The sequence below is a fragment of the Ictidomys tridecemlineatus genome, chromosome 4 (genome assembly GCF_052094955.1).
Source record: "Ictidomys tridecemlineatus isolate mIctTri1 chromosome 4, mIctTri1.hap1, whole genome shotgun sequence".
In the NCBI taxonomy this organism is placed as follows: domain Eukaryota; kingdom Metazoa; phylum Chordata; class Mammalia; order Rodentia; family Sciuridae; genus Ictidomys; species Ictidomys tridecemlineatus.
The window spans coordinates 94,922,105-94,935,896 of NC_135480.1; the positions used below are offsets into that span (position 1 = coordinate 94,922,105).

The 13,792-nt window shown below is 45.2% G+C and overlaps 1 protein-coding gene across 1 annotated transcript in view; it reads right to left on the minus strand.

Moving 5' to 3' along the window:
- The window catches only part of Pou2af1 (POU class 2 homeobox associating factor 1), a 23,590-nt gene continuing 9,798 nt past the window's right edge, over positions 1-13,792 (minus strand). Inside the window, exons 2-5 of the mRNA XM_005334252.5 lie at positions 4,623-4,753; positions 4,137-4,179; positions 3,787-4,052; positions 1-964 (exon numbers count right to left, since the gene is read on the minus strand). Coding sequence (XP_005334309.1) covers positions 650-964; positions 3,787-4,052; positions 4,137-4,179; positions 4,623-4,753 — 755 coding nt within the window. The 3' untranslated portion in view covers positions 1-649. The remainder of the gene's footprint in view (positions 965-3,786; positions 4,053-4,136; positions 4,180-4,622; positions 4,754-13,792) is intronic.

The window sequence follows — 13,792 nt, forward strand, 5'->3', positions numbered from 1 at the left end:
TCTCCCTTCCCTGACCTGCCCCTACCCTTTCCCATCCCTATCTGTCACTATGCTGAGCCCCAGCCGTTGAGCCTTTGCTGCCCAGACTGTAAATCTGGCCAAGGCTGAGAACAGCAAACAAAGGAGCAACTATGAGAACTGACAGCTCAAGGACTCTGGCATCAGGTTTGCCCTGGGCTGCCTCGCCCAGGAGATGCTGGCAAGGCTGGTCTCCCCGCAGGGCACCCATATATCTCAAAATGACAGAGGGTGTAACTGGCCCTAGGACAGTTCTACAGTGCTGCTACTATGACACAGCAGAGGGCACTGGAAAGAAAAGGACATCCCTGAGGAATGAGAAGTGATAGAAATGGAAACGAAGTGGATTGCAGAATTGACAAAACTTGGCATAAAATATTATCCCTAATATCCTGAATTTCTCTTACCAAAGGAAGAGGACTGGAAAAAAAAAGAAGAAAGAGAAGGAGGGAGAAAGGGAAGACTACAGTTCTAGCTTCGTGTAAAAAGTGTAGTTACGTTATGTTTTGATATGATGTTATGAAATGGTCATGTTATAAAATGGTTATTCCAGATATGAATCTGAGCTCAACTGCAAGCTTATTTTTAAATCCCAGTTTCAGGGGAAAGGATTCTCAAGTGGGATCCAGCCCTAAAAGCCTTCCACGGATAGGGTGTGGTTAAGCTCATAGGTGTTGCTATCTTCTTCCTCCAAGAGCAGCTTGTCGATGGTCAGGGAACTGATGGCTCTCCTGGGGTCATCCATGTCCTGAAGGACTGGTTCAGGAATAGAGATGGGGAGCTGGACAAACTGAGGCCCAGGCAGGGTTGGGGCTGGAGGCTGGTACTGCAGGGTGGAGGTGGGCAGCGTGGAAAGAGGTTGAGCCCACGGGAAATAGGTGAGGGGCGCCTGGTGCTCTGGGCCCTCCAGCTGGGGTCCCACCGTGGGTGTGGCAGCGCTTCTTGTCTGTGATGAGGAAACACAGGACCAAGGTTTAGCAGCCCTGGCACATCCACCTGCCCACCCTTGACTCAAGAATCTCCAATTCTTCCTTCAACTCTGCCCTTCCCTGTTTCTCACTTCAGGGGGCTCTACCTCCTCCTTCTCAAAACCTCCCTCAAGGGAGAGTTAGACACACTTAAATTGTATCCATCATCTGTCACTTACTAGCTACATGTTCTTGCTTATGCTACTTCCCAACTCATAAGCTCCATTTTTCTCATCTATTAAATGGGATACAATTGGTAATGAAGTCATAGGGTTGAGCAAATTAGAGGGGATTTTCTAGATTTCATTGAATATAAAATATATCCCAATTTCCGAAACCTTAAAATGTGAAAAATACATGTATCTTAAATTCTGAATTATACATGTTAAAGAATGAGGTTGTCACATAGCCCAGAAGCTGTATCTTGGAGGTGGCCACTGTCCTGCCCAGACACACTGGCTCCACACAGTAAATCTGGCCTCCTGAGGTCTGGGTGAACAACACAGCTGCATCACTTTCTGGTGGTCACCTGGGAAGCCCAGCCATTCTGTAATGGGGGAAAGCACTGCTTTGTCAGTGAATATGGCCTTTCTGCTGCTGCTTGTGCCTCCTGCATCCTCTCCTCCAGTTTCTGAGCTGCAAATAGCCATGGCATCCCTGGTGACCCATGATGCTCCAAGGCCCAGGGCCATTCTCCCATGAGCTCCATGAACCAAAAATCCCACCTGTACAGCAACTATCTCACAAACCTAGATCCCACCTGCCAGAGGCAGTGCCTAGATCCTACTATTCTTTCACAGTGGAGGCAAGTAGGCAGAAGTAGAGGTTCTCTGCATGAATTGATGTTAAGATGGCCAAAATCTCCCCCTTTCATCCCTGTTCCCTTGTCATCTCTCTCCAGTTGCCATTATGCCTTGAAAATAAACTACTGGAGTCTTTTAGAACTCAATTTGTTTTTGTTGTTTTTTTCCCAGCTTCCATATTTCAGTCCAGGAGGTCTAGAGAAGGGTCTGGAGTTCTGCATGTCTAGTTAGATCTTAGGCCATGCCAATGCAACTGGTCCAGGGAGCACAGTTTGAGTAGCAAGGCTTTAGGGTGTTTTTCCATAGCATGTTGGAGCTGGAAGCTCCCCCCATCCTGGCTGGTGTGCACATTTCACTGTGCACAGCCACTTCGTCTCCTTTGACATGAGCCTCAGGAACCCAATCCAGCAACCTGAAACTAGACAGGATCTGGAAAAGCCTGATTATTTCCATTACTTCAAAAATCCAAATGGAAACCCTTCATTTTTGTGTCCTCAACTTCTATAGGTCAATTGCAACTGCAGGGTTCCTTGTGCAGGGGTAGAATTACACCAAACCAGCACCATACAGTTCTTATCTCTACTGATCAGGAGTGCTGACTGGTAGCACAAGCCAGCTTTGATGAGTTAATTCACAAAATAGCAAAACAAATAAATTATTTCTTACTAAATACAGTTTGTTTGCTACACAGAACATTTCAAAGAAGAAGGTGGGGATGATGAAAGGGAATAAATAAAGAAAAGAATCCTTGGTAATGAAATGGCTGGGAACCATTATGTCCTGCCCTCTTTGTCCCGGCCAAGGGCCCCCGATATGGAAATGACTTGCTTCATCTCTGGAGCCAGCCAGCACACAGGGCCCCCTCCTCCCTCACTGTAGAAGCAGAGACCTTCATGTCAAGGATAGCCAGGTGGGCCTTCCACAAGCCTTCCCAGGAAGGTGCTTAGAGGCAGAGAACAGGTGTATCAGATGACATTAGACCCTCCAGGGAACCCAAGGGTCATGAAGAACCAAAACAAGCTCCACCTGGAGGGTGGCCTCTATGACTGCTCAGGAAACCCAGCTCTACTTCCCAATTTCCCTGGAGTTCAGCTGGGTACCCCTACAACTATCAGCCTTTTCTTTCCTGCACACTGGAGGGACTCCCATTTCTTTGGTCACATATGTCACACCACTCACAAAACTATGACTGCCTTCCCCCATTGCTGGGGGCAGGAGTGGCAGGGAGCAGGACCTTCTTTTCCTGCCTGGCAGTTGAAGGAGGGCGTTGGTTGACATTGCTGGCAGACTTTGATATGATGACAGTAAATAATTTATTTATTTATTGAGAGATTTCTGTATGCCAGGAACTGTGCTAAAACTTCCACATGCATAACCTCATTTCATCCCAACAGCCTCCCTCTTGTTAGTATTTCCATTTTACAGATGAGGACACTGAGGCTCCAACAAATCAAGTTAGTAAGCCAGGGACATACAGCTTATAAGTAAAGGGCTGGGATTTGAACACAAGCAATCTGACATTAGAGACAGAGCTAAAAAAAACCAATAAAAATTACCTATAGCTGGGTCTGACTCAAAATATATAGTTTTCTGAAAAGTTCTGTCACCTTTTGCTCAGCCCAGAAATCTTCCCACAATCAGTGAACAATCACTCACTTAGTTATTCGAATTGAAAGGCAGAGTCCACCTGGTATCCCATTCACTAAAAACTTCAATTTGTCACCAAGACTCACTGCTTACAGGCCAGCTGGGGAGATTCAGGACAGAAGCAGGAGCTCTCCCCAACCAAAAGGAACAAAAGGCACGACAAGACAGGTATCTTTGTGGGAGATAGTTAGGTAAATGAAAATAGGAACAGGCCTCCCTGGAGGGCATGGTAGACTTGGATGACCTGATGATCCCGGGAACCAACTGCAAGGAAGACCAGGGGTCAGAAAGCCCTACTTCTAAACAGGTGCCATAGGCAGGCAGGAACAGCTCTGTTTTGTGTGACATACCGTGACGTTGGTGATGAGCGGAGGGGAGGCGTAGGTCAGCACTGAGGAGGGCCCCACAACCGTGTAGCTCGGACACACAGGCTGCACATACATGTCAGCTGAGTAGGGGCAGCTGACAGCTTCATGGGACACATACTCAGTGTAGGGTGTCCATGGGGTCAGGGGCTGGAGAGTGGCCGGGGCAGGTTGGGAAAGCCAGCCGGCACATAGGGCCCCCTCCTCCGTCACTGTAGAAGCAGAAACTTCCATGTCAAGGCAGGAGGGACCTGTGGGAGAAAGGAGATTATAGAACCGCCCATGCCACCCAGATGAGGAGACTGAAGGACACTCGGGCTGTGGGGAGCTCTTACCCACTGTGGTGTAGGTCGCCAGGGGCTGATGGGGCAGCACCACCTAGAGGGAGAAGACAGGACAGGACTGGTGCTTAGCCATCTTCACTCAGTTCTAGGCAGGGAACCCATCCAGGGACTCCAGGGCAGAAAGCTTAGGCAAGACTCTCCCTGATCAGAATAAAACACTCCAGCCATTTAGAGGGATTTGTGTTTCCATTTTGCAAGAATGCTGTGATTTAGGGAAATGGCATCTTTATCTTCCCAGAAGGAATGCCCAACTCACACCAAGGTGTGTGCCATTCACTTCCTGAGGCCTCATCAATAGCTCTCTCTGTTTTATGGGCTGAGCAAGCCGGCCCCCCGCCCCTCATCCCACCTCAAGGATCTAGGTCCATCTCCTATACATCCCCATCTAACTGCCCACCTTCTTGCCCCCAAAGGGTACACCCCTGCCCAACCCTCTGTGACCCCCAACACACACACTGTCCACTGTGGCCCCCTCACCGCAGTAGGTGTAACAGCTGCCCCGCTGCTGGCATGGCCACGCTTCCTCCTCAGCAGTTCCTTCACTGGCTCCTTCACTCGGACACCCTGGTATGGCCGAGGTGGGGCCGGAGCTTGTTCTGGAGCTGTGGCTGTGGAAAGCAATGTCACTGGAACCTGTAGCCCTTCTCAGACAAACCCCAAACCCAGGTGCCCATTGTCTCAAAGATCCACCTACTCTACTAAGTTGTGCTTGAACACCTGAGAGGACCACATGAGACTTCCTAGAATATTTCTCCCAGTATTGTCACTCTTCCTGCCCTCAAGCCCACTGTGGCTCCTTCACACCCAGCAGTTGATGCCCAACCCCTCTGTCTAAAATGAAAGGACTTCACAGTGAGATCTGAACCATTTTTCTAACCACTTTGCACAGTAACAGCTACATACACTCTGATTCCACCAGAAGGTCTGTCTTCTTCTCTACATGGTCCCTATATGTCTTACCTCCTCATCTCTTGAGATTTTACCATGGGCAGATTCTCTCCTACGTCTTTCAACCCCTATAAACTATGGAATTTCTATAACCACAACTCAAATATTCCCAGATCTGGTTAGTATTCATCATAGGTGGCAGCAGAGGGCGGCAGAAAGATCTGGGACTCTGAGTCCAATGGCACAGGCCTCGAATCCTGCCCCTGAGACTCTGAATTTATTATCAAAAGAATATTCTGAGGAGTCACTTGACCTAATAAATAAGAAATTAGCTATATGTTTTGAATAAAATCAGATACACAGTAAGCACTCAAGAAATTTTTATCTGCATATAATATTATTTTTGGTATAAATTTCTAATGCCACAGCTAGATTATAAACTTCCCAAGGTGAGCTATTACACCTTATTTATCTATATCTTCTCAAGTGGCATATCTCTAATGAGTTCAGTAGCTATTTGTTGATTAATCAATTGGTGATTCTTTAAAATGTGCTTTCATTCATCTTTCCTTCACCTCTTCAGTACCTTTGGAATTAATGGGCTATAGCAAGTGGCACCTAGGTTCTCTGGAACGCCCAGGACATAGGACAAACACCTAATGGTGAACTATACAACCTGGGACCAGGTTTTCCTTGCTGCTAAAAGGTTTTCTCTACCTTTGTAATCAAAGAAACTAAAAGCACCAACCCAAATACAAGAAACCAAAAGACCAATCCAAATATGGGCCAGATCACAGGGTTCTTCTTAACCAGGGAGAGCAAGCCAAAAGTAATCCTGGCTATGCTGTGACAATGTGCCTGCTCAGACAGCCTGTGGTCTAGGGGCTCTGGATCCTTGGAGGCCAGGCCTCGATCAGCCAAGAGTGGTGAGAAGCGCTGACCCTTAGGACTCACATACGGGGCCCATTATTATTCACTGATAAGAGCCCCAAGGACCTGGTCTCTGAATCAAAGGCCCGGAAGCCTGAGTAGCTGCTAAACCCGGATCCAGAGTGCTACCTTGGCTGAACTTTGCTCAGCAAATACTCAGCTGATAAGGTCCTGGGCCTGAGTCAGCACAAGACCTCCCTTTGGGCTGTAGGTATCAGCTTGGCCTTGCCTCAAAGCCCAGTAGGCAGAGAAGCTTAGGCACAGGTAGCAAGAAGGAAGCAAGCCCAGGGACAGATGATGTGCATCAGGCTAGTCTTCAGACACATCAGCTGGGGTCCCTCACCTGACCATGTAGCAGAATCAACCAGAGTGATGCCAAATCTGATAGCCAGGTCCCTGCTCCCAGAGAATCTAATTTTGGGTGGGCCTAAGAGTCAAAATGGATAGAAATCCCTCTGGTAATTCTGAAGACGTGCTGGGATTGGAATCACCGATAATTCATCCCTGATTTAACAGAAGAATCTCTCTACAACATCCCAATGGGAGATTAATTATCCTCATTTTAACTTTTCTTGTCATAAAAAGGGTTCTGTACTGGTCTTCATTCACTCTTTCAAATTCCTGGGCACCATGTTCATCTTGCAGTCTAGTCAGGAATATAAGCAATAAAACAGCTACCAGCGGAATGAAGGCCAAAGCCTGTGAAATTCAGGCTGACACATGAGTATACAACAGGAGAAGCTGGCCTAGTATCTGTGCCTCCGATCACCTTCACCTTGATTCTAAGAAGCAACAGCAATGAACGGGATAGCCAAAAACACTGGTATTCAAGATTGCTACTTACTGCTAGAAAATTTTCAGTTTTATTGAATGACTCTGGGCCTCAGTTTCCTCATCTGTAAAATGAAAATAATAACCCAGTCCTAATACAATTATTGCAAGGATTAACTGAAGTGATTCACGGGAGATACCAAGGCCAGGCTCAGGCATATGGCAAATGCTTAATACATGTTTTTTTCTTCTCTTCCTTCCATCCCTTCCACTGTCCTTTGGAGAACTATAATGTCAGAATGCTTTTCCTTCTACTGAACCTGTCTGTGGTAAGAAGAACTATATTTCTTTACATTACTTTCTAAAGAAACTAAATTCATCCATTTATAGCTTTCTCCTCCATGAGATGAGGATCATAATGGTATGCATGTTGTAGGATAATTGGATAATATTATCCTACAACCCTACAACATGTAAAGTGCTTGCAATAGAATTTGGCACGGGATAAGCATTTGATATATGTGAACTAATATTATCATTAGTAGTAATATCCTTTTTTAGCATCTGAAGGTCCTGGAGATCTGAATGACTTCCCAGTCCTTAGTCAATTCTTAGTGACTTTTTTTTTTAACCCCAAGCATTCTTTCTGGGTGTATCACTCCCATATAAACTCCACTTGCCATGTCTGTATCTGTTTATTGATGCCCCATGCTGCTCATGGAACCTAGGTGTGGCCTTACTTGGCAAACAGCAGGGATACCTGCTTCTCCCATATTCTGCTTACCCCTTCTCAGGGTCACCACAGCCACATCAGCGTCGTTCACACTCATGTCATCCAACCCATGCTTGTTTCTAGCTGGACTTCCAGCTAATGCAGACTAAGGCACTGTGCACTTGTGAAAAATTCAGGGTATGAAGTTATCTAGGGGTCCGAGCACTGTGGTCACCCTCTAACCTTAGCTAGGAGACCAGAAAGGCTCCATCCCATGTGCACACATCTCAGCCTAGATCAAAGAGAGGTACATTGCTCTCCCCACTTTGATTTGCATATACAGTTCTGGGGAAGGGCCCAGAGGCCTCCAAGTTTCACTCCCTACCAGGAAGGGGACACACCACACACTTGGCTGGACAGAGACCAGCTGGGCACTTCCAGGATCTTGGGCTTCCTGCCTCCTGTTGTTTTTAAATCAATGAACAAAGAGGGTTTGGAGGAAGTGCTGCCAGCAGAGAGTATCGCCTTCTAATGCCTGGACTTCCTTGGAAGCCAGTGTCAACAGATGTGCCCTGAAACAACAGAGTGTATGCAGAGCAATTTCTAAGTCCCCGCCTCCTGCTATTACAGTTGCAAAGTCCCACAGCTCCCAAGGTTGCCTGATGCCCACTCCTGTGTCCGCAACCACCTGCCAAGGAATCCTGTAACTGACTCCATCTGAGCAGACAAGAGTGAGGCTGCTTCCGACAGCATCTGTGCAAAGTGTTTGTGAAATATCAGAATCCAAAGCCTCAGGACAATTCCTAAGGGAGCCCAAAAATGAAGTGCCTTTCACACCAAACTCTGTGGAGCAACAATGGACCTAATTCCACAGTAAACATTGTGCTTCTAACTGCCACCAGTATGAGAAATGAGCCCACAAACACAACTTTGCAAGAGGAAAAGAAGTTTGTCTGAAATCATGATTGCCTCACCTTGGGGCTGCTGGATCCCTGAATTGAACTAACTTTAAAACAGCTGAGCCAGGCACAGTGGCTAATGCCTGTAATCCCAGAAGCTCAGGGGCAAGAGGATCGCAAGTTCAAAGCCAGCCTCAGCAAAAGCAAGGCACTAAGCAACTCAGTGAGGCGCTGTCTCTATAAAAAATACAAAATAGGGGCTGGGGATGTGGCTCAAGCAGTAGCGTGCTCGCCTGGCATGCGTGTGGCCCGGGTTCTCTCTCTCTCTCTCTCTCCCTCTCTCTCTTTAAAAAAAAAAAAAATACAAAATAGGGCTGGGGATGTGGCTCAGTGTTTGAGTGCCCCTGAATTCATACTGCCCCAAAAAAAAGAAAAAAGAAAAGAAAGAAAAAAGAAAGCAACTGAACTGGAATATTTTAACGAATTTTTAAGAATTATTAAAATGTTTTAAAATAACAATGAAAAAGACTATCCAAAGAAAATGAAAGAGCAGATTGAAATAATAAATACATCAGCAGAGAAGATGAAAGCCCAATTTCCCAAAGTAGAATTAAATAGAAATTTTAATAATCCCCTGATCAAATTGTAGCTCTAGATAGAATAGCCTTAAAGCCTGAAGGTTTCTTGCTATTTAGCATGTGGTTTGAGGGTCTTTTAAGTCTCCCAGGACATTCCTTTTTCCATCACAGAAAAATTTGTCCACCTAAACATGAACCTCTTGGCCTTCATTGGAAATCTCCCTTCGGGGGCTGAGAAGTTCACCATATTGCCTTTCCATATCACTGGAAGTCAGTCGCCATTAGGGTGTAGGGGAGGAATGAAATTAATTTAGAGCAAAACCCATTAATTTGGCCCCAGTGAGGGCTTCCCTTTTCCAAAATGAGCAATGAAAAAAAATATGAAGGTATAAAAAGTCAGCAGAGTGTATTTCAGTTCCCTCTGCCACACACCCAGACATGCTTCACGTCACAAAAATAAGAGTCCTGCAGCTGCCGTTCCACTGGAGACCACAGAGCATGACAGACTCAGGCCAACAGGTCACCTCACACAGCATCCCTGGCTGCATATTTGTGCTCACTCTCCACCAAGCTAAGGATACAGGATTCTACTGATTTTAATAAGTATGGCGCTCCTGTTCCTTGATGGAGGTATAATAAAATTTTGCTGAGGAAATATGCAAAATTTCGGCACATGTTTATTTAATGATCCCATGCAAACCACATTGAAGCCACAGTACAGAAACTACTCAACTAAGGAGGCAGGTCACCAGGCACTGGTCACCAATAACCAACCTCTCTTCCCGAGCAGATCTAAAATAGCCATGTCATACAGGCATTTATTCCCTACATCAGCCTCCAAGATGCTCTTGAGAGAAGACCCTTCTTCCAGCCATGTTCTCTTGTGATTTCCCACCAGTCTAGCCAACAATTTGAACAATAGTTATGAGAGCTGCTGGGTTAGGTGGGATCTCAGATAAGCATGCATCTCTATCACACAGGAACCAGAGAACAGAAATCTTTCTAACCCGTCTTGACAACCCATCCTGACAATCTTGCCCACTGAGAAGTCTTTCCATTTACAACTGGTTGAACCTCAAGGCTATAGCCACACAACACCATTTTGAAAGATGAAAAACTTTCAAGCTCAGAAGGACATGCAACACACTATCGATGATGACACTATTAATCGCTCCAGGTTACCACTATGAGATCTTTTGCAGCTGATCTTCATTATTATTAAAAAGAAAGAAGTAGATTCACTAAGGAAAAACAAAATTTTATCTTTACTTACAGTAAAACAAAAAAAAAAATAACAACAGAAATATGAACCTAGGGCTAATGAATTTGCCCTAGCTTCTAACTGAAAACAAAGTCTGAAAAGTTGCTGACATTATTCACTTGAGTGTAAAGAACCTTGTTTATGGTCATGGCCTAAGAGAGTTTAGATCTTCTGGAAAAGTAGACTAAAGAATTCCCTAACTGTAATGCTACTGCTGGTGCTCTTTTGAGGGTGAAGGCCTGAGTCAAATTTGTTCTTTCCATTCATAAACAATGGCTGACTTTTCTCCAAGCAGGAAGAAAGAACTTGGGCTTTGGCCAAAGTTTGGACTTGACACACTACAGAAAGGCTTTCCCACCCAATTTACTCTAGATTGTAGTTTCCTTTTTTTTCTTTTTTTAATGTACTCCAACAAAGAGATTCCATATACATGTAAATGTGGGCTTTCCATTCACTAATGTTTGAACTGAAGGGAACTCGCAGCCACGACATGTAAACACATCATTCATATATTCTAGAAATCTAGATAACACTTAAGGAAGAGAAGAAAAAAAATGGATAATGAAAGCAGAACAAAGGCAGGAGATGTGGCTTTACAGTTGTTCAGAAGATTGAGAGAAAATGAACTAAATCGGGATTTGATGCTACTTGTCAGTATGCTAGGGCAGCTAGGGAGTAATGGCTGTCATGACCAGTAGGCTGGGATGTCTCTCTCAAGAGATCTCAAAGATGGTGGCTGATTCTGGACTGGCCAGAAAAGGGGAAGAGTCAGGGACATTTCCCCTGCCTGTGTCCCCACTCTAAAGTACACATTCGTTCTCAACATCCCTGCAGGATGCTCAGTTACCAACCACAGGCAAGTATAATGGGAAAAGCTCCAGTTATGTAGAAGTTTCTCAGGCCTAGGGGTGCTGAAGGGAACTAGAGAGAACAGTCCTTCAGGTGCAAGTCCAGGGCAGGCTTGCACCTGAAGTACGTTTGGAGTAACTGCAAAGGGTTGTTTAGTTTTAGAGACACAGAGCTCCAGACTGCAGGGGCCTAGGAACCTGGTGATTGCTATGTAAAGGAAGCCATAGCCAGTGAGGATACCCACCGTAATCACACAGGGACTCCTCTCAAGTTACTTTAGGTATAAATGAAAAGCCATTTGCCCACAGCCCACCCTGACCCACCAAGCTCCCACCTGAAGTGTTCCCACTAACAAGCCTCGAGTGTTACCTGGATTGCCCCAAATGTCCTATATGTCCCACCCCATGACCTCAGAGACAGCCAAAGACCTCAAGTGCAAGAGGCTTCTGTGTAGCAGTAGCCCTCTGCTTCTTTCATCACAAGCACCAAGTGTTCAGATGTCCATTCCCCAGGTGCTCTCCTCACCTTTCAAACCACCAGTTCACCCTCCCTCCAAACCTCCCATGGAATAAGCAGAGCATGGAAGGTTACTGGATCCACTTCTTTATTATGCAGAACCAGGTATGTTGAATGAATCGATGACAAATGTCCATGTGTTTCCTGGTCACAGTCTTAAACCCCCAAGAACTCTGAAATAACCACACTCATATTTGCATGATGATCTGTGGCTCACAGAGCCTTTGACTCAAAAAATTTCATGTGAGGCCTCACTACAATCTCTGAAGTCGATGCGGAAGGCATTTTACTCTCCCTCCCTTCTTTTACAGATGAGGAAAATGATCTTTGGAGATGTTCAGTGACTTGCCCAATACCACATTTAAAATATTGTCATCAAGCAAACCCAGGACCTCTGATTCCCAACAGAGTACATTTCTTCCTCATCCCCTTCCTCCTTCCTCCCTGCCCAAGCAAGTCCCATTTATTTCTCTGGAGATTAATCATCAAATGGTCTCTGAGTCAATCCTAATTCTCCTTTCAGTTGGAGTGTGGGCTTCAATCACTCTGACCCTGTCCCCCTTCATTGCTAGTTCCCCCAAGAAATAGTGTTTCTCAGCTGAAGGAGGAAAAGGCAGTCCACAAAGAAACTTGCCAGCAGCCTGTTCACGTGAGGAGTGACAAGAACTGAGAGACTCAAACAATTCCCCGCAAGGTCTTATTTTTGGTATTTTTTGACTGAAATGACAGCAGACAGGTCCACCTGAGAAACCAGCTGCATCTGCCCGCCCTTTACAGAAACTGGGGTCACCAGAGCAGAAAGGGTTCCCATCTCAGATATGCCTTGTCCCAAGGTAGGGGTCAAGATCAAGAGACCACTGGCAGAGCATTCATTGAGCAAGTACTTAGTAGGTATAGCATGCTAGGTCCCTGCCCTCAAGGAGCTTACAGTCTACTCTAATGATTATAGAGTTAATCAAATAATAGCACAAGCAAGTCTAGAATTTCAAACTGTGACAGAGCTGCATCTGTTTCAGAACTTGTTTCCACCTCCCACCTGACTCAGTAATGCTTAAATGAGCAGCAAGCTAGGGAGCCCTGTCTATAGGGACTGCATAAAGAGAAGAGGGACAAAAGCCATGATTGATCTCTTCTCTCCAATGCAAAGAGAGGTCTGGGGACAGAGGTTTGGGTCACACCATGCGAATGAGTCTCATCCAAGACACTCAAAGTGGCAGGCCCTGGGTGAACCATAAGGTTGTTTCACCAGCTGGTATAACCCTAGTTTGGTTGATTAGCCCACCAGGAGAGGAACAGTACCAGGGACTCAGATTCTAATATGGAAATCAGCTGGTTTCAGAGATTTTAAATCTGAGAGTTGAATTTGCAATGGTTTTTGAGCCAGAGTAGAGCTACCCTTGATGAAGTCATAATCAGCCTCCATCTAAGGGTGGACCTATTTCGTTTGAAAAGGGAGGAAGTAACTAAAGCAACCCTAAAATCCTTGACATTAAGAAGCAATATGGGCAGGGTGCAGTGGTACACACCTGTAATTCCAGCAGCTTGGGAGGCTGAGGCAGGAAGATTACTAGTTCAAAGCCAGTGACTTAATGAGGTCCTAAACAACTTAGTGAGACACTGTCTCAAAAATAAAAAATTTTAAAAAAATAGTCTTGGGATACAACTCAGTGGTTAAGTATCCCTGTGTTCAATCCACAGTACTTAAAAAAACAAAAAAAAAAAAAAAGGAGGAGGATGAGGAGGAGTAGCAGCAACAGCAACAGCAGCAGTGTGGTATATAGTTTGGGTCTTATATAGACCTAGTTTGCCAAGCCTGTTACACTCCTTATTACCTGTGTGACCTTTGGAAAATCACTTAGCATATGTGTGCATCAGTTTGTCTCTCTGCAAAATAAGAATAACTTCCATCTTAAAAGGTTATTGCAAGAATTGTGTAAGATTGACACATGCATCTGGTGCATAATAGACTATTGTTTGGATGACATATTGGGTATTGCCTCAGATTTTTAAACAGTAGCAGGCCTCAAAAAGAGAAAGAAAGGGCTTAACTTGAGATCTGGAGAGCAATAGATCTTTATTAGGCATTGAACAAGAGAGTTCAACCACCCTGGGTACCCACCTAAATTCTATAGCAAGGCAGCATCGTAGGGAGGGATGGAGTAGAGGAAATGAACACATCTTTCTTTATTAAATATAGGCCTGAATCTAATATTGCCAGTCTGATCTAGGACAGGAAAAAAAAA